Source organism: Pezoporus wallicus, unplaced genomic scaffold, assembly GCF_028554395.1.
Source record: "Pezoporus wallicus isolate ANWC-B61680 ecotype Strahan unplaced genomic scaffold, APGP_CSIRO_Pwel_v1 contig_5785, whole genome shotgun sequence".
Lineage (NCBI taxonomy): Eukaryota > Metazoa > Chordata > Aves > Psittaciformes > Psittacidae > Pezoporus > Pezoporus wallicus.
The window spans coordinates 1034007-1048506 of NW_026641150.1; the positions used below are offsets into that span (position 1 = coordinate 1034007).

Sequence of the window (14500 nt, forward strand, 5' to 3'; positions counted from 1 at the left end):
GCTGCCCTACTCGCTCGGGCGAGCAGAGGAGCGCCGGCGGCAGCTGCCACCTGGTTGTGCAGGCAGGGCGCTAAGGTGAGTGGAGGCAGAAGGGCAGCACCGCACCGCCCGCCCCTGGGGAACGCCATCATTATGCCGGGGGCAGTGCTCCCCTGCGGGCAGGCGAGTCCCCGGGCAGGAGGGAGGGAGGGAGGGAGGGAGGGAGGGAGGGAGGGAGAGCGGGTGGGCTCCGCTCACCGGCCACAGGCGGTGGGACTTCACTGCTGGCCGCGGGGACTCCTCGGGGAAGAGGGCAGTGTTCGCTGGGGGTGAGGGTGAGTCTTTTTTCTCTCTTTTACCCCCTATCTTTCGATGGCGATAGGTCCAGGCGAGAGGAGGAAGGGAAACAAAGGCAAGCGCGGTAGCCTGCGTGGAAACGGGCGGATAAACAACCAAATGCGGTGGGCTCCCCGGGATGCCCCCTCTTCTCTGGAGGGGGATGGTGGCTGGACCTGCCCCGCCGCAGCCCGCCCTGCCCTGCAGCTTTGAGAGCGGGGCTGGTGCTGCCTGTTTTGGAGTAGGTCGCTTCAGCATCCCCGAACTAGAGAAACAAAGCGGTCCCCTGGCGTGAAGGAGATATTTCGGGTGCGGGGTGTTGTTGGCTGGTGTTACCTGCAATGGTTAATCACGCGGACTGTAAAATAGGATGTTTCTGCCGCTTGTGGTGTTTATTTGCATTTTGCATTTAGCTGGGGCTGGGCTATTAAATTAGCCAGCTGTGTTGTCTGTAGGTTTGTTCGTTTGTTTTGTTTTGGGTTTTTTATTTTTTTTTTATTTCTGTTTCCTTTTGTATCTACAAAGGAAGGAAAAATAAGTGTTTGCCATCTAAAAGCCAGAAATAAATACTGTTTTAAAGATATTTTTAGCTGAATATCTTGAAAAAGAATGCAAAACTTTATCTTTGTAGACTCGGCAGTAGATTTGCTCTGGCAAACACTTTATTTCATTTTTAAAGGCAGTCTAATATAGTGAATTTAGAATGGTTGAGGATGTGAATAATAAAGGCTCAGAAAGCAAATAAGAAGAAAACAAGCTTATTTTCTAAAAGATCTCCCGTAGGTTGCCTTTTTATGACAAACTTCAAATGCTTTTCAGAGTTTATTATTTTCAGAGTTTATTAGTACACGTGCAGCCTTTCTGGCTTGGAGAGTGGAAGAGTCAATGTTCAGTAGCAGGATACCCAGCGCAAGTTTGGTTAGTGTGTTGAAAAATAAATAATAGAATTCTAAACAAAGTTACACAGCTTGTTGTTTAAGTAGGAGGGGAGAGGAAAAGTCTGATTTGGGCTCTAGTTAAGAAGGTACTAGATCACATGCCTAATAAAGGCACAGTTGTAGGGTAGAGAAATGAACATTGTTTTCATACCTGTAATGTTGCATGCTGTTTCTTGGGGTTTGAGCCTGGCTGCTGCCACACAGCCTTCCTTTCCCTCGTGCTCGTCCCTTCTGCAGGGAGGTCTGGGCCACATCACATGATTTATTTTTTTTCTGAAGAACTTTGAAATTACTGTGTTTCAGATGGCTTCCAGAATTGATACGCTTCACTGATCCAGGACTGGGCAATACAAAAGTAATTGCAGGAGCTGCATGGAAGGGCTGTTTCTTAATGACAAAAGATGTCTGTAAAACCAGTCTTGAAGGCAGCCACCTGTGTGTACTGTTGAGGCTTTGCAGGAGCTTCAAAATAGATACTAGGTTTAATCATCTTCAAATGTGCATCTACTTGAAACTTTTAATAGAGCGCTCCTTTCAAGGTGAAAGTTGTTGTCAGTTGCTGTTTCCAGCAGAATTATCCTGCTAGGTGAATGTATAACAACTTCATTAGGCAATATTCAGCATGGTTATTAACAGCAAATTAATACCAAACAGATCAGAAGAAAACTTATCTCTTCCTTCTTATAGGATCCCCTTCACCTTGCACTTCTGTTGAACAAATTCTGCAGACACAGGATAGTGGTAGCCCTTGCCATCTCTGCAGACAGGCAGTAGGGAAGGTTTTTTGAACCTTAGGCAACCTCAGCTATATCTTTTTCTTTTCTTTTATCCCTCATGTGTGTTATGGTAAAAGGCTGAACGCGGAAGCTGTAGTCTTGAAGTTTTTTTTATGGGTTATTGCAAAATGCTTTTGATCTGCGACAAGGGGTGGGAAGGGAGGAGAAAGAGAAGGGGCTTGTGGAGTAGATGTTGTGTGAGCCCTTTGAAACTGGACACCTATTATATGTTTGTCAGCAAGTCAGTGGGATGAAATGACCCAAGTGATCTCTTGGAGACCTGTGTCCGCTAAGCTGAGGAAAGCACGTACTCCTGTTATACGGTCACTGAACAAAGATGCTGTCCTGGGAGCTTTCTCCAGGGAAAGGTCTTTGTCATTCCAAGTTCAGATTTCAAGAGAAACTGCTAATATTCTAATTCTGTGACAAATAAATTAAAAATAAACGGAACATGCCACGTATTCACTGACCTTCAGAAAGTAGCATATATTTTGCTTCTTTCAGCTGAATTAGTCTAGGAGTCTGGATTTGCATGCCTGGCTATGGGTACCTCCGAGTTACACAAATGGTATTTGCATAGTTACCTCATGCTGGTGGCAGTGTCTTGTGTTGCTCATGGCTTTGCATGTGCAATAATAATGCTTTGGTGAGATGGGAGTTGAGGTTTATCATAAGAGCAACTTGAATAGGGGGATATCTATCAGCCCCTTGAAATAAGAGATCAAGCATGTAACCACCTCATTCTCCACAGAGTGCTGCATGGCACTATCAGCATCTATTGTGTTTCAGGCTTAATTTAAAAATTAAACCTAGCTTGTCATTCTCCAGGGTCTTGAGAAAAATCTCTGAAACGTGAACTGAGTGGAAACAGATACACACTGTGAACAGTTTTAGAGAGATATACACTCTCCTCCATGCCATTTTAGAGGACACCATGTTCAGACTAGTGTGATTGTTTGATTTCTCATGTATGGAAATGAGTGGGAAAGGAAACTTTAGTGTATGGAGGCAGTATGTGGGAGCAAGAGGAGAAGAAATGTAGATACCTAACTCTAAAAGCGTAGTTTTCAGAAATGTAGGTGGTTTGGTGGGAGTTTCAAAGACTAAGGAAATTATGCTTTTGCTAATAATGATCTCTAGGCAACTAGAATTCTGTAATATAGTGCTTTTCTCACATTTACACCAATACTCCTCAGACTCTGATTTCTTTTGCTGAAAATAAGGAAGATATTTCACCTAACATTAGACATGAAATTTGTGCAAAATGGGCACAAGCCACAGTTCCAATACTATATTAAGGTTGAGAGCCTCTGCTTTTTCCTGTAGTGGATCCAACTTAGACATAAAGCGTGTATAAGGTCCAGGTTTCTGAGGGGCTTGAGATGCAGCTAGTGGGGGAAGAAGAGGATCTTCTGGCTTTGTCCATACTTCATACCTGCAAAAAGCTGTTCCCATGCCCTTGTTCTCTCATCTGATGGTCTGCGGGCAGTCTGGGACATCCTGGCCTTGTAGATCCGAAAAGAGAATTTGTCTGAGTACTTGAAGCTACTTTGTGCCTATATGCAGAGTGGTGTAGGCAGGCAGTGGGGAAGTTTGCTCAAACCTTGGGAGAACTTGTCTACCCTGTGGTGTGTGTATGTTCTTTTCATTCTTGTTTTAGATGTCTGAATATATACATGATTTTGAGTTAACTGACAAAAGATTAACTTTTCTCACATGGCTGCCCCAAAAGGAGGAAGGAAAGCAGCTGAGAGACTTCATCTAAACTTGCAAGGGCTCTCTCAGAAGAGAAGTGGCTACCTATAAGATGAAAAGTTAAATAAATAAGAAAGCATTTCTCATATGAAACACACTTGATATATTTCTCTTCCTTTGAGGAGGCCCCAGCTTAGCTTTTCCTAAATAATCTTGTCGCAATTTCTTTGAAATTAGTATTTTCTACATGTCTGTTGATGATTTCTAATGCTTTATGAAAGGCTTTTAAATAAAAAATAAGAACATTTATCTTGAAGGACTTAGTGCTCAAGTTAAATGTTGATCACAGTAAAGCTCCAAATGAGAAAAAAATTAGTCTTTAAATTGATTTTGGTTTAAAACATGTAAGGGTATTCTGTGTGCCCCAGAGAGAGATGAGAGTGTCTGGGGCTTTGTTGCTGCTGTTTTTTCCTTTTCGTCTTTCTGAACGAAATGCAAAAGGACTCGGGGAAGGGCAAGAGTAGAAATACAGTATCTCCATAGGCAGAACTTGAGTAGTTTAATAGGCTTTACTGAGATCCTAAAATGCTTTTTTGTTTTTATTACATGACTCATTCTTTGTGGCACTCTGTCAGTAATGTATACAAAAGTGGGACTTTTCATCATACAAAGTCGAGTTCACCCGGGTTGTCTTGGTCTCTTAAGTCAATGTGAGGGGCTGATGATGATCCTGAGGAGACGCATATCTCTTACACCACTGAATGCTGAAGGCTCATAAGTCAAGTAGGTTCTTAACTTGGATCTCTTGGTTTTAATGTCTGAATTTGGGTGAGAGGAACCTGGGCTATAATGCATGTGTGCCTTATGTATTTTGTACTTTGCCCGTGTATTGTGCAATGGGAACAATGACTGGCCAGTATTCCAAAGCATGAAAATTGGAACGAATGTTGTTGCTCAGATACATGCACTTAAAATAAAATTCTCATCAGAACAATATTAATGGGTTTAAATACCATTCAGTGTATTTTAATCCATTTTAAAATAGAGCAACGTTAGTGAGTACTGTACAGACATTGGTGTCCAGTTTGGTCTAGTTCTCCTGCAGAGACTTGAGAGGTATAGGGATGAGCTCTTACTTCATCAGATGGACTCCCCTATCTCTATTGATATGGAGGTACTGAGCTTGGTGAATTTCAAAGTTTAAGCCTGCCTGTTCATGCTGGATAACATATTAAACAGTTTTTCGTCAGGAGCATTGGAATAAAGCGTCACCATGTATATGGAAAATAAGACTGTGAAATCTTGGTAACTGCTAAATTAGGACCAGCTTTCCCCACACAAATACAGTTTTCCCCAGTGACTTAAATGGAACAGTAATGAAAGCATGGTAAAAAAACCCTAGTGGTTAAATGCTTAGGGAGGTAATTCACAGGACGCTATGAAAACTTCAGACAAATGGTCTTATAAATGAGTTACATTTAAATGTCTGTATTACACCTGACTAGAAATAATGTCCTGCCTAAATAACCAGGGAAATAGCTGAAGAACTTGCACTGTGTGACAGAAATCCAGTAATAATGAATCGGCCCACAACAACAGGGACCCTCGGAGTCAGGTTTAACTGCCACAGTGAAGTGGTTGGAGAATATGGATTTAAGTTTCTGAGATACAATACTATGTAAGGCATCTAGTTTACATTTGAAGGTAATTATTAACTACTCCCTTTGCAGTGCTACTCTTGAATTAAAGGGGGATTTTGGATGGGAAACAGAAGTAAATTCAGTAAAATGTGTGTGCAAAGTAATGGGAACTGAAGAACTCTCGCTTTCAAAATCTGCTCTATTGTCTGAATTTCATAAGCAATGGTTCAGGAAGCATTTGCACCTTAGCTAAGTAGTGTGGAGTGCTATGTAGTTATATTACCTATTACTTGTTAATAGTGCATATTAATTTATTATTGGCCCCAGAGGTGATTAGTTAGAAAGACCTAGTCTATTTATCATGCTGCCAGACCTTACAGACAAATCATGCAGCATAGCTTTATCTATATCAGAATAGCTGGCAATTATTTGTAGTAAATGGGGGCATGGTGACCCCAGTGTTTCCTCTGGAAGTGACTGGCATTGCAGAGGGAGAGTAGAGCTTTTACACTGGGACTGTGAGTTCACAGCAACCTGTTGTAGCTACTGTGTTCTTGCAGACTTTCTCTCCTTCCCAACCTTAGAGCATATACCAAACCAGCAATGTACCTGTGCCTGCTTTCGTGAAGTGGTAAGGAGTTGTCATGTCAGTTAGATGTACTCTGCCAGGTCCCACATATCCATGTGTTCTGTATCCCCATTAGAATTATGTATTTATAAACCTCACTGAGCTGAGAAGCAGGTCTTTATCCGAGTTTGAGTACCCTGTACCTTAACAGTTGGTGTCAGAGAGCAGCAAGAGCAGGACTTCTACAAAAGAAGGGCTGAGGCAGGAGCTGAGGGCAGCCAGCAGAGGCTTACCAGCCACTGGTCTGACCACCAGAATCAGGCTCTACCTGCTGTCCCTGACCCAGTGAACAAGGAACCTGGTCCCTCCAGGAAGTCCAGTCAAAAGTGAAAGGATCCAGAGCCGGGACTCAAAGTAGGGCTATGATGTAGCTCAAAGCAGCTACAGTCTCCTGTAGGACTGCTCAGGAGACAGGGCTGTAGACAGGCATATCAGTGGCATAGCTTAAATAGGGACTGAAAGCCTTGAGCTGGACCTACTTACGTGCAGCTCTTGAGCCCATGGTAGAGGTCCTGGCTGAGGCTGGTCAGGGCCAGTGGAGTTTACCAGTGCCTTCAAGCCCTGACAAATGGCTCCAAATTCTGACCTTGCTTTTCCTTGGGTATTTTGCCAACTTTGATGTCAGCAATCTGTTTTAAAACAAATTAGAAAAACCCAAACCCACAAACAGTATTGATTTTTGCATGCAAAAGTGAGATTCAGGAGCAGTTGTTTAGACCTGTAAATATCAAATGGAGGTTTCATTCTTGTTGGTTTTTTTGCTTGGTACATCATCCTAGTCTTTATGTTGGTTGAAGGCATTAATTTATCTTTGGATGTTTTGAGATAAAAATCAAAGCTACTTTTGTCTATCATTGCAGTGATCCAAGCAGACATATATCTGTCAGGGATGCTGTGACTATTCGGAACATTTCTGGAACAGCTCTTAAGCCAAAAGTTCGGGTTTTGGGGTAGTGCAAGTGGATTTCCCTCCCTTATTTATGTTTTCCTATTTACAGGCAATTTTGGTCAAGTCAATTTTGCAAATGTCTCTGCAAGCTGCTGCTCTTCATGAAAGTATGAAAAACATAGGTGGTGATTATATCTTGACCCTCTTATATTTTTTCCTCAACTTCTTTGCCCTCTGAGTCCCTGAGCTTAAAAAATTAGATTTAAAAACTAAAGGCTTAAAAACTAAGTTCACATTACTGCTGTTAAAAATCAAGATGATGAGTGGGTCAGAAAACTAATTAATTAAAGTAGGATTAAGGTCACAAATGTGTCTCACAAACTGCATGCTTGGATATAAGTATTTCTGGTTATCTTCAGGAGTTTCCATCCCTTAAGAAAAAGCAATAAATCAAAAGATTATTCCTAGAGTTGTTTGCTGACTACTGAAGAATAGATCCAGCTGCTTTTCAGTTCACCTTGCACTGAAGAGAGCAGGGGAAGAACTACTGGAAGTTTCTGGGATTTTTGTCTCCTTCAGAAGAGACTTCCCCATCTGTGCTCCAATTATGGGGGTAAAAAGGGGAGGTTCTGGACAGAAAAACTTAAAACTTTGCCAGGGGGCTTGCAGAAGTAAAATCTATTTAATGTCTCAAGTGTAATGGTAACTGAAAGACACCCCCTCATGCTTCCACAAAACTAAACCAACATTGAAGTGCTAAGAAATTCTTTCATTAAATGCCAGTGCATGTGCTGCATGTGTATGCTTGTGCCCATCTCGGCATGTGACATGCCATTTGCAGAGGCAGGTACAGCTTAAAAGTACATTATTTACAAGCAGCATGTACTTTAGTACAGCTGTAACTGCCAGTACCTGTATGGCAAGGAGATTGTGAACACTGTACTCATTGGTTTCAGAAACTACAGAAATTGAGTGATTTGCTTTCAACTGGGTTACTTGTCCTCTGATGAATGTTGCAAAGCCTAAAAGTCCGGCAACAGGCAAAGGGAGAACTCAGAACACTGGCAGTGTGTTGGCTAAAATAAAACAAAATGACTGTCTTTAAACTGGAAACAAAATGACTGTCTTTAAACTGGAAACAAAATGCACTTTGCAGTAGTATTTGAAAGGCAGTATTTTATGTGGAAATCCTCTCTTCTGTTTAAGTAATGTAGTAAGTGACCGAGTACTTTATCCTTCATGCGTGATTCCTGGGAGATCTGGTGCTAAATAATGGGGGAGGGGGAGAGGTGTCCTCTTTTTTTGGCTGTTTCCTTTGAAGCAGATAAACTTTTTATATTAAGAAAGCTTTTTAAAATGGAGTTCGTTTTCTTCAGGTTTGTAAAACTGACACTTTTAAATGTAATGTAGAGAATCATTATTAATATCCATAGTCTGGAGAGATGCTTTTGCTCAAGCTAGTCAGCAGCTAGAAAGACAGATATGCTAGAAAGACTCAGATTTAGATGCCTGTGGGACAAATGGAGACCATGCATCTCTTCCCTATCAAAAAACCCCATTAAATTTACCTGGAGAGATGCACATTTCCCTTGCTTGGGATTGGTGTTTTGCAGACAGACTTGGAAAAGCTTACTCAGGTCCCTTGAGCTTGGAGGCTTGGGCCATTTTTCTTACTGCCCATATGCCCTCAGGAGAGTGGGAACAAACCCATCTCTGGATGTTGTATAATTTCCTTAAGAAATGACACCTTGCTATCTCTTTGCAGAATTCACAAATATCTTTTACCAACTGTAAGTATTTGGAAGGCTCAACCTGTTTCCTTATGTGGAAGAAATTTTTTGCGGGTTATAGTGATTTAGTTGTAATTTCAAGGAGGTGATTTTTTTTTTTAGGTAAAAAAATTGTAGTTCTAGCATTTGTATATGTAAATTGAGATACCTGCAGGTGTCTAAGAACATGCTTGCTCTCTTATGTGTAAGCACAAGTAAGCCTGGGAATTAGCTGGATCTAGGCTAATCTGCTCAGGAAGAAGGCAGCCTTGAAGATCTGGATGCTGTGTCAGAAACAAAAGCATCTTCCTCCTGCCACATTTCCAGTGTCAAGGTTAATCTGTTTGTGTACTTTTCAAACTCTGTGATTTCAGCATCCCACATAGTGGGAATAAGAGTATCTTATTCTTAAACAAAACAAAAATTATTCTTACATTATTTCACTTTTTGACAGTCCATATTCTGGGGTGTTCTTTCACCTAGTTAACTGGGTTTTAGCAGGTGCTTTTAGAATAAATATTGACTTGTTCTGCTGAGCAATGATTTTCTGTTTGTTTTTAAATTTCAGAGATCAACTTGTAGCATTTTCATGTCTGACTATTGGTATTGGAGGCTGATTCCATGCAAAGAATCTGGAAGTTGCAACTGTTTTTCAACAGCCAACCACTCTAATGAAGAGAAAGAGGAAGATACAAGCCATCAGGTTGTAGTGTCAGATATCATGCAGCTTGTGCAAGATAAGCAGGATGTGCCAGAAAGCACAGGAGGTGAGAGAAATACAGTATATTTTGACAATTGTCCAGCTGGCTGTCAAACTGTGTGAAGAAGAGGACTGACGGCTTGAAGAATATTAGGACTGATGGCTTGAAGAATATTAGCAATGGTGTCTCATCACTAGCAGTGAGAGGGGGCCAGGGAGCCCAAATAGAGGAATAGCTGAGAGCTAGCTGGAGGAAGGCGATATCAGCACAAAACCAAACTTTTAGCATCAGCCAGTGAAGAGTGAAGACCTTTACTCAAGGAGGCCTGGTGCTTGTTACGATAAATTACAATAGTTCCAGAAATGAATTGGTTACCAAAAAAAGTCATCCCAGAGAAACCTGATCTATGTTACTACAGTTTCAAAATCGTAATCGAGAGAAACTGCTGAGAAGCAAGTACAGAATACCTTTGGGCATTATCACATTGTTTTGTTGTTGTGGTCCATGAGCAGAAAACCGTAGGGAGTGCTAGTTACAGGGATTAAGAATACATTTTTCTCCTGTACCCTTTGATCGTGCATTTACCTATGCAGGAGGTTATTGCATTCACATATGAACTATGTGGCATTTGTCTTGGTACTAGTACAAATGGACTATAATTCTATATTCGATTAGCAGTTGCATCTCATTACAATTGGTCTTTTAACACATCTTCATTTAATTTTGTTAAATACATTTTTAAAAAGCATTCTAAATAAAATTAAAAAATATCTACACATATTTACTCAAATCTCTCTAAGCTGGAAAGATGATCCGAAAGCAGGAAAATGAAATTCACTCAAATACAGTTTTGCTTTTAATATACAATTACAAGGCAGGATATGACTTCTTTGTCATAAAAGAAAAAAATCTCATTCTTTTAGACTGGATGAGCTAATGATGTTGGCGTAGAATGATTCATATTGTGCTCTGGCTTTTAAGAGAGGGGCTGGAACTAGATGATCTTTATGGTCTCCTTCCAACCCAAACCATTCTATGATTAGAGTAATCATTTTATTTGTGTACTAGTCATGTCTCGGACAGAATACAAGATTTCTTTTGAAGCCAACAAGGAAAGATGCAATAAAGCCACTTGCAGAAATTCCAGAGGAGTATGTCAGGATTGGTCAGAGGATTACAAAAGACAACTGTGGAAATAAGGAGGCTGTACCTAGACTTCAAAAGGAAACAGAAGGGAGAGCACACATACTCTGATTTCCCAGGGGAGAGCATAGTAAGTTACAGAAGGTGGACATCTGCTTGTTTTAATTTTCTTTTTGTCCATATCTAACACAAGATGAACAAGAAAATGCAAGCTTGATTTCTGCAGAGGAGGTTTAGACTTAATTGTTGAGTTTGTTAAACAGACTATTTAAAGAGGTTGTGCAGTCTCTAGCCTGTTTTTAATGGAATCTTTACTGAAACAAACCACTTTTGCAGATGAGCTAGTTGTACTTGATTCCATCTCAGTGCTTTAAGCTAGGCTAAGAGATTTCAAGAAGTTTTTTTAGTATGCTTCTGTAGTGGAAGATGAAGCAAGCAAGCCCTGGGAAGGCAGGCCTACAGTATGAAGTCAGAGGAAAGGTAGTTTCGTCTTCTGCCATTTGGAGGTTTTTAAATGGGAAATTGCTAGTCCTCTGCAGAAATTCAGGGGGAGCTGTGTTAGGTTCAGACTAAGGTGCATGTGTAATCTCTGACGAAACAGTGAATCAACGGTTGACTGGTTGATCTACAAAGGAAGCTTAGTAAGCTGAATAGATCAGAATCAAAGCAGTGAAGGTGGACCAGGAACTGAGTGTATATACATATTGCATGTACTTGACTCTGTTAATTTCACCTTTTAGCTGTGGCTTCTGTCTTTCTGTCACTGAAGTCCATGTAAAAGGAATATGAGCTTTACTGAAAGAAGTTCTGGACTGAGTTTCCTGGCCTGAGGTGCAGCAGATTTTTCACTGAGGCTTACATCTATGCCTGGCTTGACAGCTGAATTGCAAGCCATTAATCAAAGCTGAAAAGCACCTGATAATACTCTTTAGACCTGGAAAAAGTGGGAGGAATTTAAAAAAAAAAAAAGTTTATTTTCTTTTGACTTGAAGAGAACAGAACCGGAAAAGGACCTTTCTCAAAGTTAAGCCTGAGAAACTTATTCTCCGATAATATTCTGGTAAAGTTATTAAACTTTAAAACTGAATTCAGTATGAAAGTGCTTTCTGTATCGTAACTAATACCATTGCTAGTATTTGGGAGTGAATGAATCATTGTGGCCATTTTATTGGGTTTTGTTTTTTAACATTGTTCTTAATTGATGCAATGTGCATGTTAGTATTTTCTGACTTTATCAAGGGACTGCTAAAAAGAATATGCTCTGAAAAGAACTACAGCATCATAACATCGTAAATATTTAAAATGGGCAGTTTGTATGTGTGGGATGAGCATTTGTTTTGCTCCAGTTCTAATACTTGTTTAAATACTTATTTTGGGAAAAGAAGCAAGTATTTTTGTGATTGGCAAAGAAAGCCATTGTGCCTTGTTCTGTGAAGTTAAGCCATATAGTCTTCGGTGGGAAGAGGCAGAAAGATAAATTCTGCTGTGGAAAATAAACTCCAGCAGTGCTGTTGGAATCTTTCCCTTCCCTGTTTCTGTCTTCTGTAAGCAAATGTGAGGGGTCTTAGTCTCTCATGCAGACTAATAATACTGTAGGTTGGAGAGCAATTTGCTGTTCTTAGTTAAACCATATGTTGCTCTTGCTGAAGTTTTAAGGCCTCTGTTCCCATTTGCTCCCCAGGAACTAATCTGCTATGCTATTGGTACTACATTAATAGCAGTATTTTTACTGCAGTGTCTTCCTGGAAGTTATAATTAAGATCAGATCTTCATTGTGCCTATGAGTTTACACACAGTGAGAATGTTTTGCATCTTGGAAGGCTTAAAAGCTGAGCTTGAAAGTGGTAGGTAAAGCAGCATGCAAAATTCAGCTTGAGGCAGAGTACACCAAGATGGAAGCATAGTAACATCTGACCAACCTGTGTGTGTGCTCTTGCCTCATTTCAAATTGTATGTGTAGTGTGTCTTTCCCCCTCTTGTCATCAGAAGAGGCTGGAAAATTGAAAGATTATGGGGAAGGGATGGAGGCATGGAAGGCAGACACTAGTCTTTAAAAGTAAAAAAAACAACAACAGTATTTCTATAATTTCTCAGTGCTTGTTAAGTTGTCCTACCTGTTTGCAGTTGGACTTTAGGAGTGCTGTGCTTGGAGGCCTGTTTACACAGAGACATGGTTTGGGTTTTTTGGAATGGGGCTTTTCTGCTCTGAAGATGAAACCCTTCAAATGGTTGGTTGACATCTTCTTTGGTTGTTTTTTCTTCTTTTCAGATCTGTTCTGAATATAGTCTTTTCACACAGGTTCTTTTAGCCTCCTGCCATGTTAAAGCAATAGGGAAACAGGAAATCTTTTGTGGCATCTCGATATGTTAGTGTGACATCTTGGGAACTGTAATTGCTGATGTTGTAGCAAAAAGCCATGAGGGTGCTACAGTTGAAGCCTTTACAAAAGTAAGGGAGCTATCATGACTGCCCAGGTTTTGAGGAATCCAAGGATACAGGTGACTGCTGTCTTAAGTCTCCCTGGTCCAAATGTACCTGAGAAGAGTACCTTTATGAGTAGAAAAATTTATCCCATTTGAAATGATAAATTGGGTGTCTTTTTATCATTTCACATGATTTCTAGGATTTTTGAATGAGAAATTACAAGGCATCTGAAAAGACATCTGACTGACCGATGTGCCAATTCTAACACTTTTAACAGTGCTGCTAACCACACAGTCAGCTGTTGTACTCGCAGGCACTTGAAATGCCTGTTAAATTCATACAATCTTGGAAAAAAATATTCTTTGAAAGAAATGTGCTTGGTATCATCTCAGAATGTAAAATTGCATTGTTTTCCATACATAAACACCTTTTAGGCAGTGCTCAATGGCATTACTGAAGCTGACAGCTTTGACTGAATTATGTAGCTGCTGCAACATTGCTGCCTGCAACAGTGTGGTCAGGTTACAATATCAAGACCGTAGGTTGCTGCATCAAAATTGGGGAAAAACCAACAATCAATGCTGTGTGTTAAACATTTGTACATCCTGGTAACTCCAGTTATACTCTGAACCTAGAGTATCACTGCAGTTATACACATTAGCCCCTTTCTTCCACTAGTTGCAACTGTGTAAATACAAGATTTCAGTAGTAATGTATGAGGGAAACATTGTAGGTGTTCATTGTTGGGAAATATTGTAGGTGTTCATTGTTAAAATATTATACTGTTTCAAATCAAATGACTTTTCAGAAAAACAATAACTAATGCTGTTTGGATCAAGTTTGTTCTGTCTCTTAACTACAAATACAACCTTTTAAAAAGCTCAACTAAAAAATAAGAAACGTAAAACGATCTCTTAGAAGTTGCTCAGAGAATGCCAGTGCATTTTTTGGGAAGTCTTCCATTTATGCAATATATTTTGAAAGTTTGTCAATTCTTGGAGCTGGTTTATATTCTCCAATCATACTCAGTATTTCACTGGAATTTTAATTTTAATTTGCAAAGCTGTGTATGTTAGAGTGTAACTCAAGTAACAGCTTTATGTAAAGTTGTTTGCCTTTTTAAGGGATTATTTATAAACTAGTTTAATACAGCTAGCAGGTGTATGTAGAAAATAAGCCTATGGAAACCATAGCAAGTATTTTTGTGGAAGTTGTTCGTGTAACAACCCCCACCCCAAAAAAAAAAAACAAACCAAAAAAATCACCCCAGAACCCCTTAAAAAAGCCAAGTTAAGACCATAATTTGTGAGGCAGTTGGAGACTTCTTGCGTGTTAGAATTCCATATGCACTTGTGACAAGACTTTTTTTTCATGGGAGTGACACAGCATGCTGTCATCTTATTAACACTATTACTGGAATGAAGATGGTAGACTTGTATTCAGAACAGATCTTAGCATGTCTGTGCAGAAGCTAAATAGCCCCTGAGCTTTTCTTGCCTTTAAATACAAGTCAACTAGGGAAGGAGACCTTAAGCTGTAATACACGAGGCACTTAGTGATACAGGGTCCAGCACAGAGTTG

The 14500-nt window shown here is 40.2% G+C and overlaps 1 protein-coding gene across 5 annotated transcripts in view; it reads left to right on the forward strand.

The window, feature by feature from the left end:
* The first annotated feature begins 9218 nt into the window (after positions 1-9218).
* MCF2L (MCF.2 cell line derived transforming sequence like) overlaps positions 9219-14500 on the forward strand; it is a 149380-nt gene continuing 144098 nt past the window's right edge. For all 5 annotated transcript variants that reach the window (XM_057422388.1, XM_057422389.1, XM_057422372.1 and 2 more), the window contains exon 1: positions 9219-9417. In XM_057422388.1, coding sequence (XP_057278371.1) covers positions 9240-9417 — 178 coding nt within the window. In that variant the 5' untranslated portion in view covers positions 9219-9239. The remainder of the gene's footprint in view (positions 9418-14500) is intronic.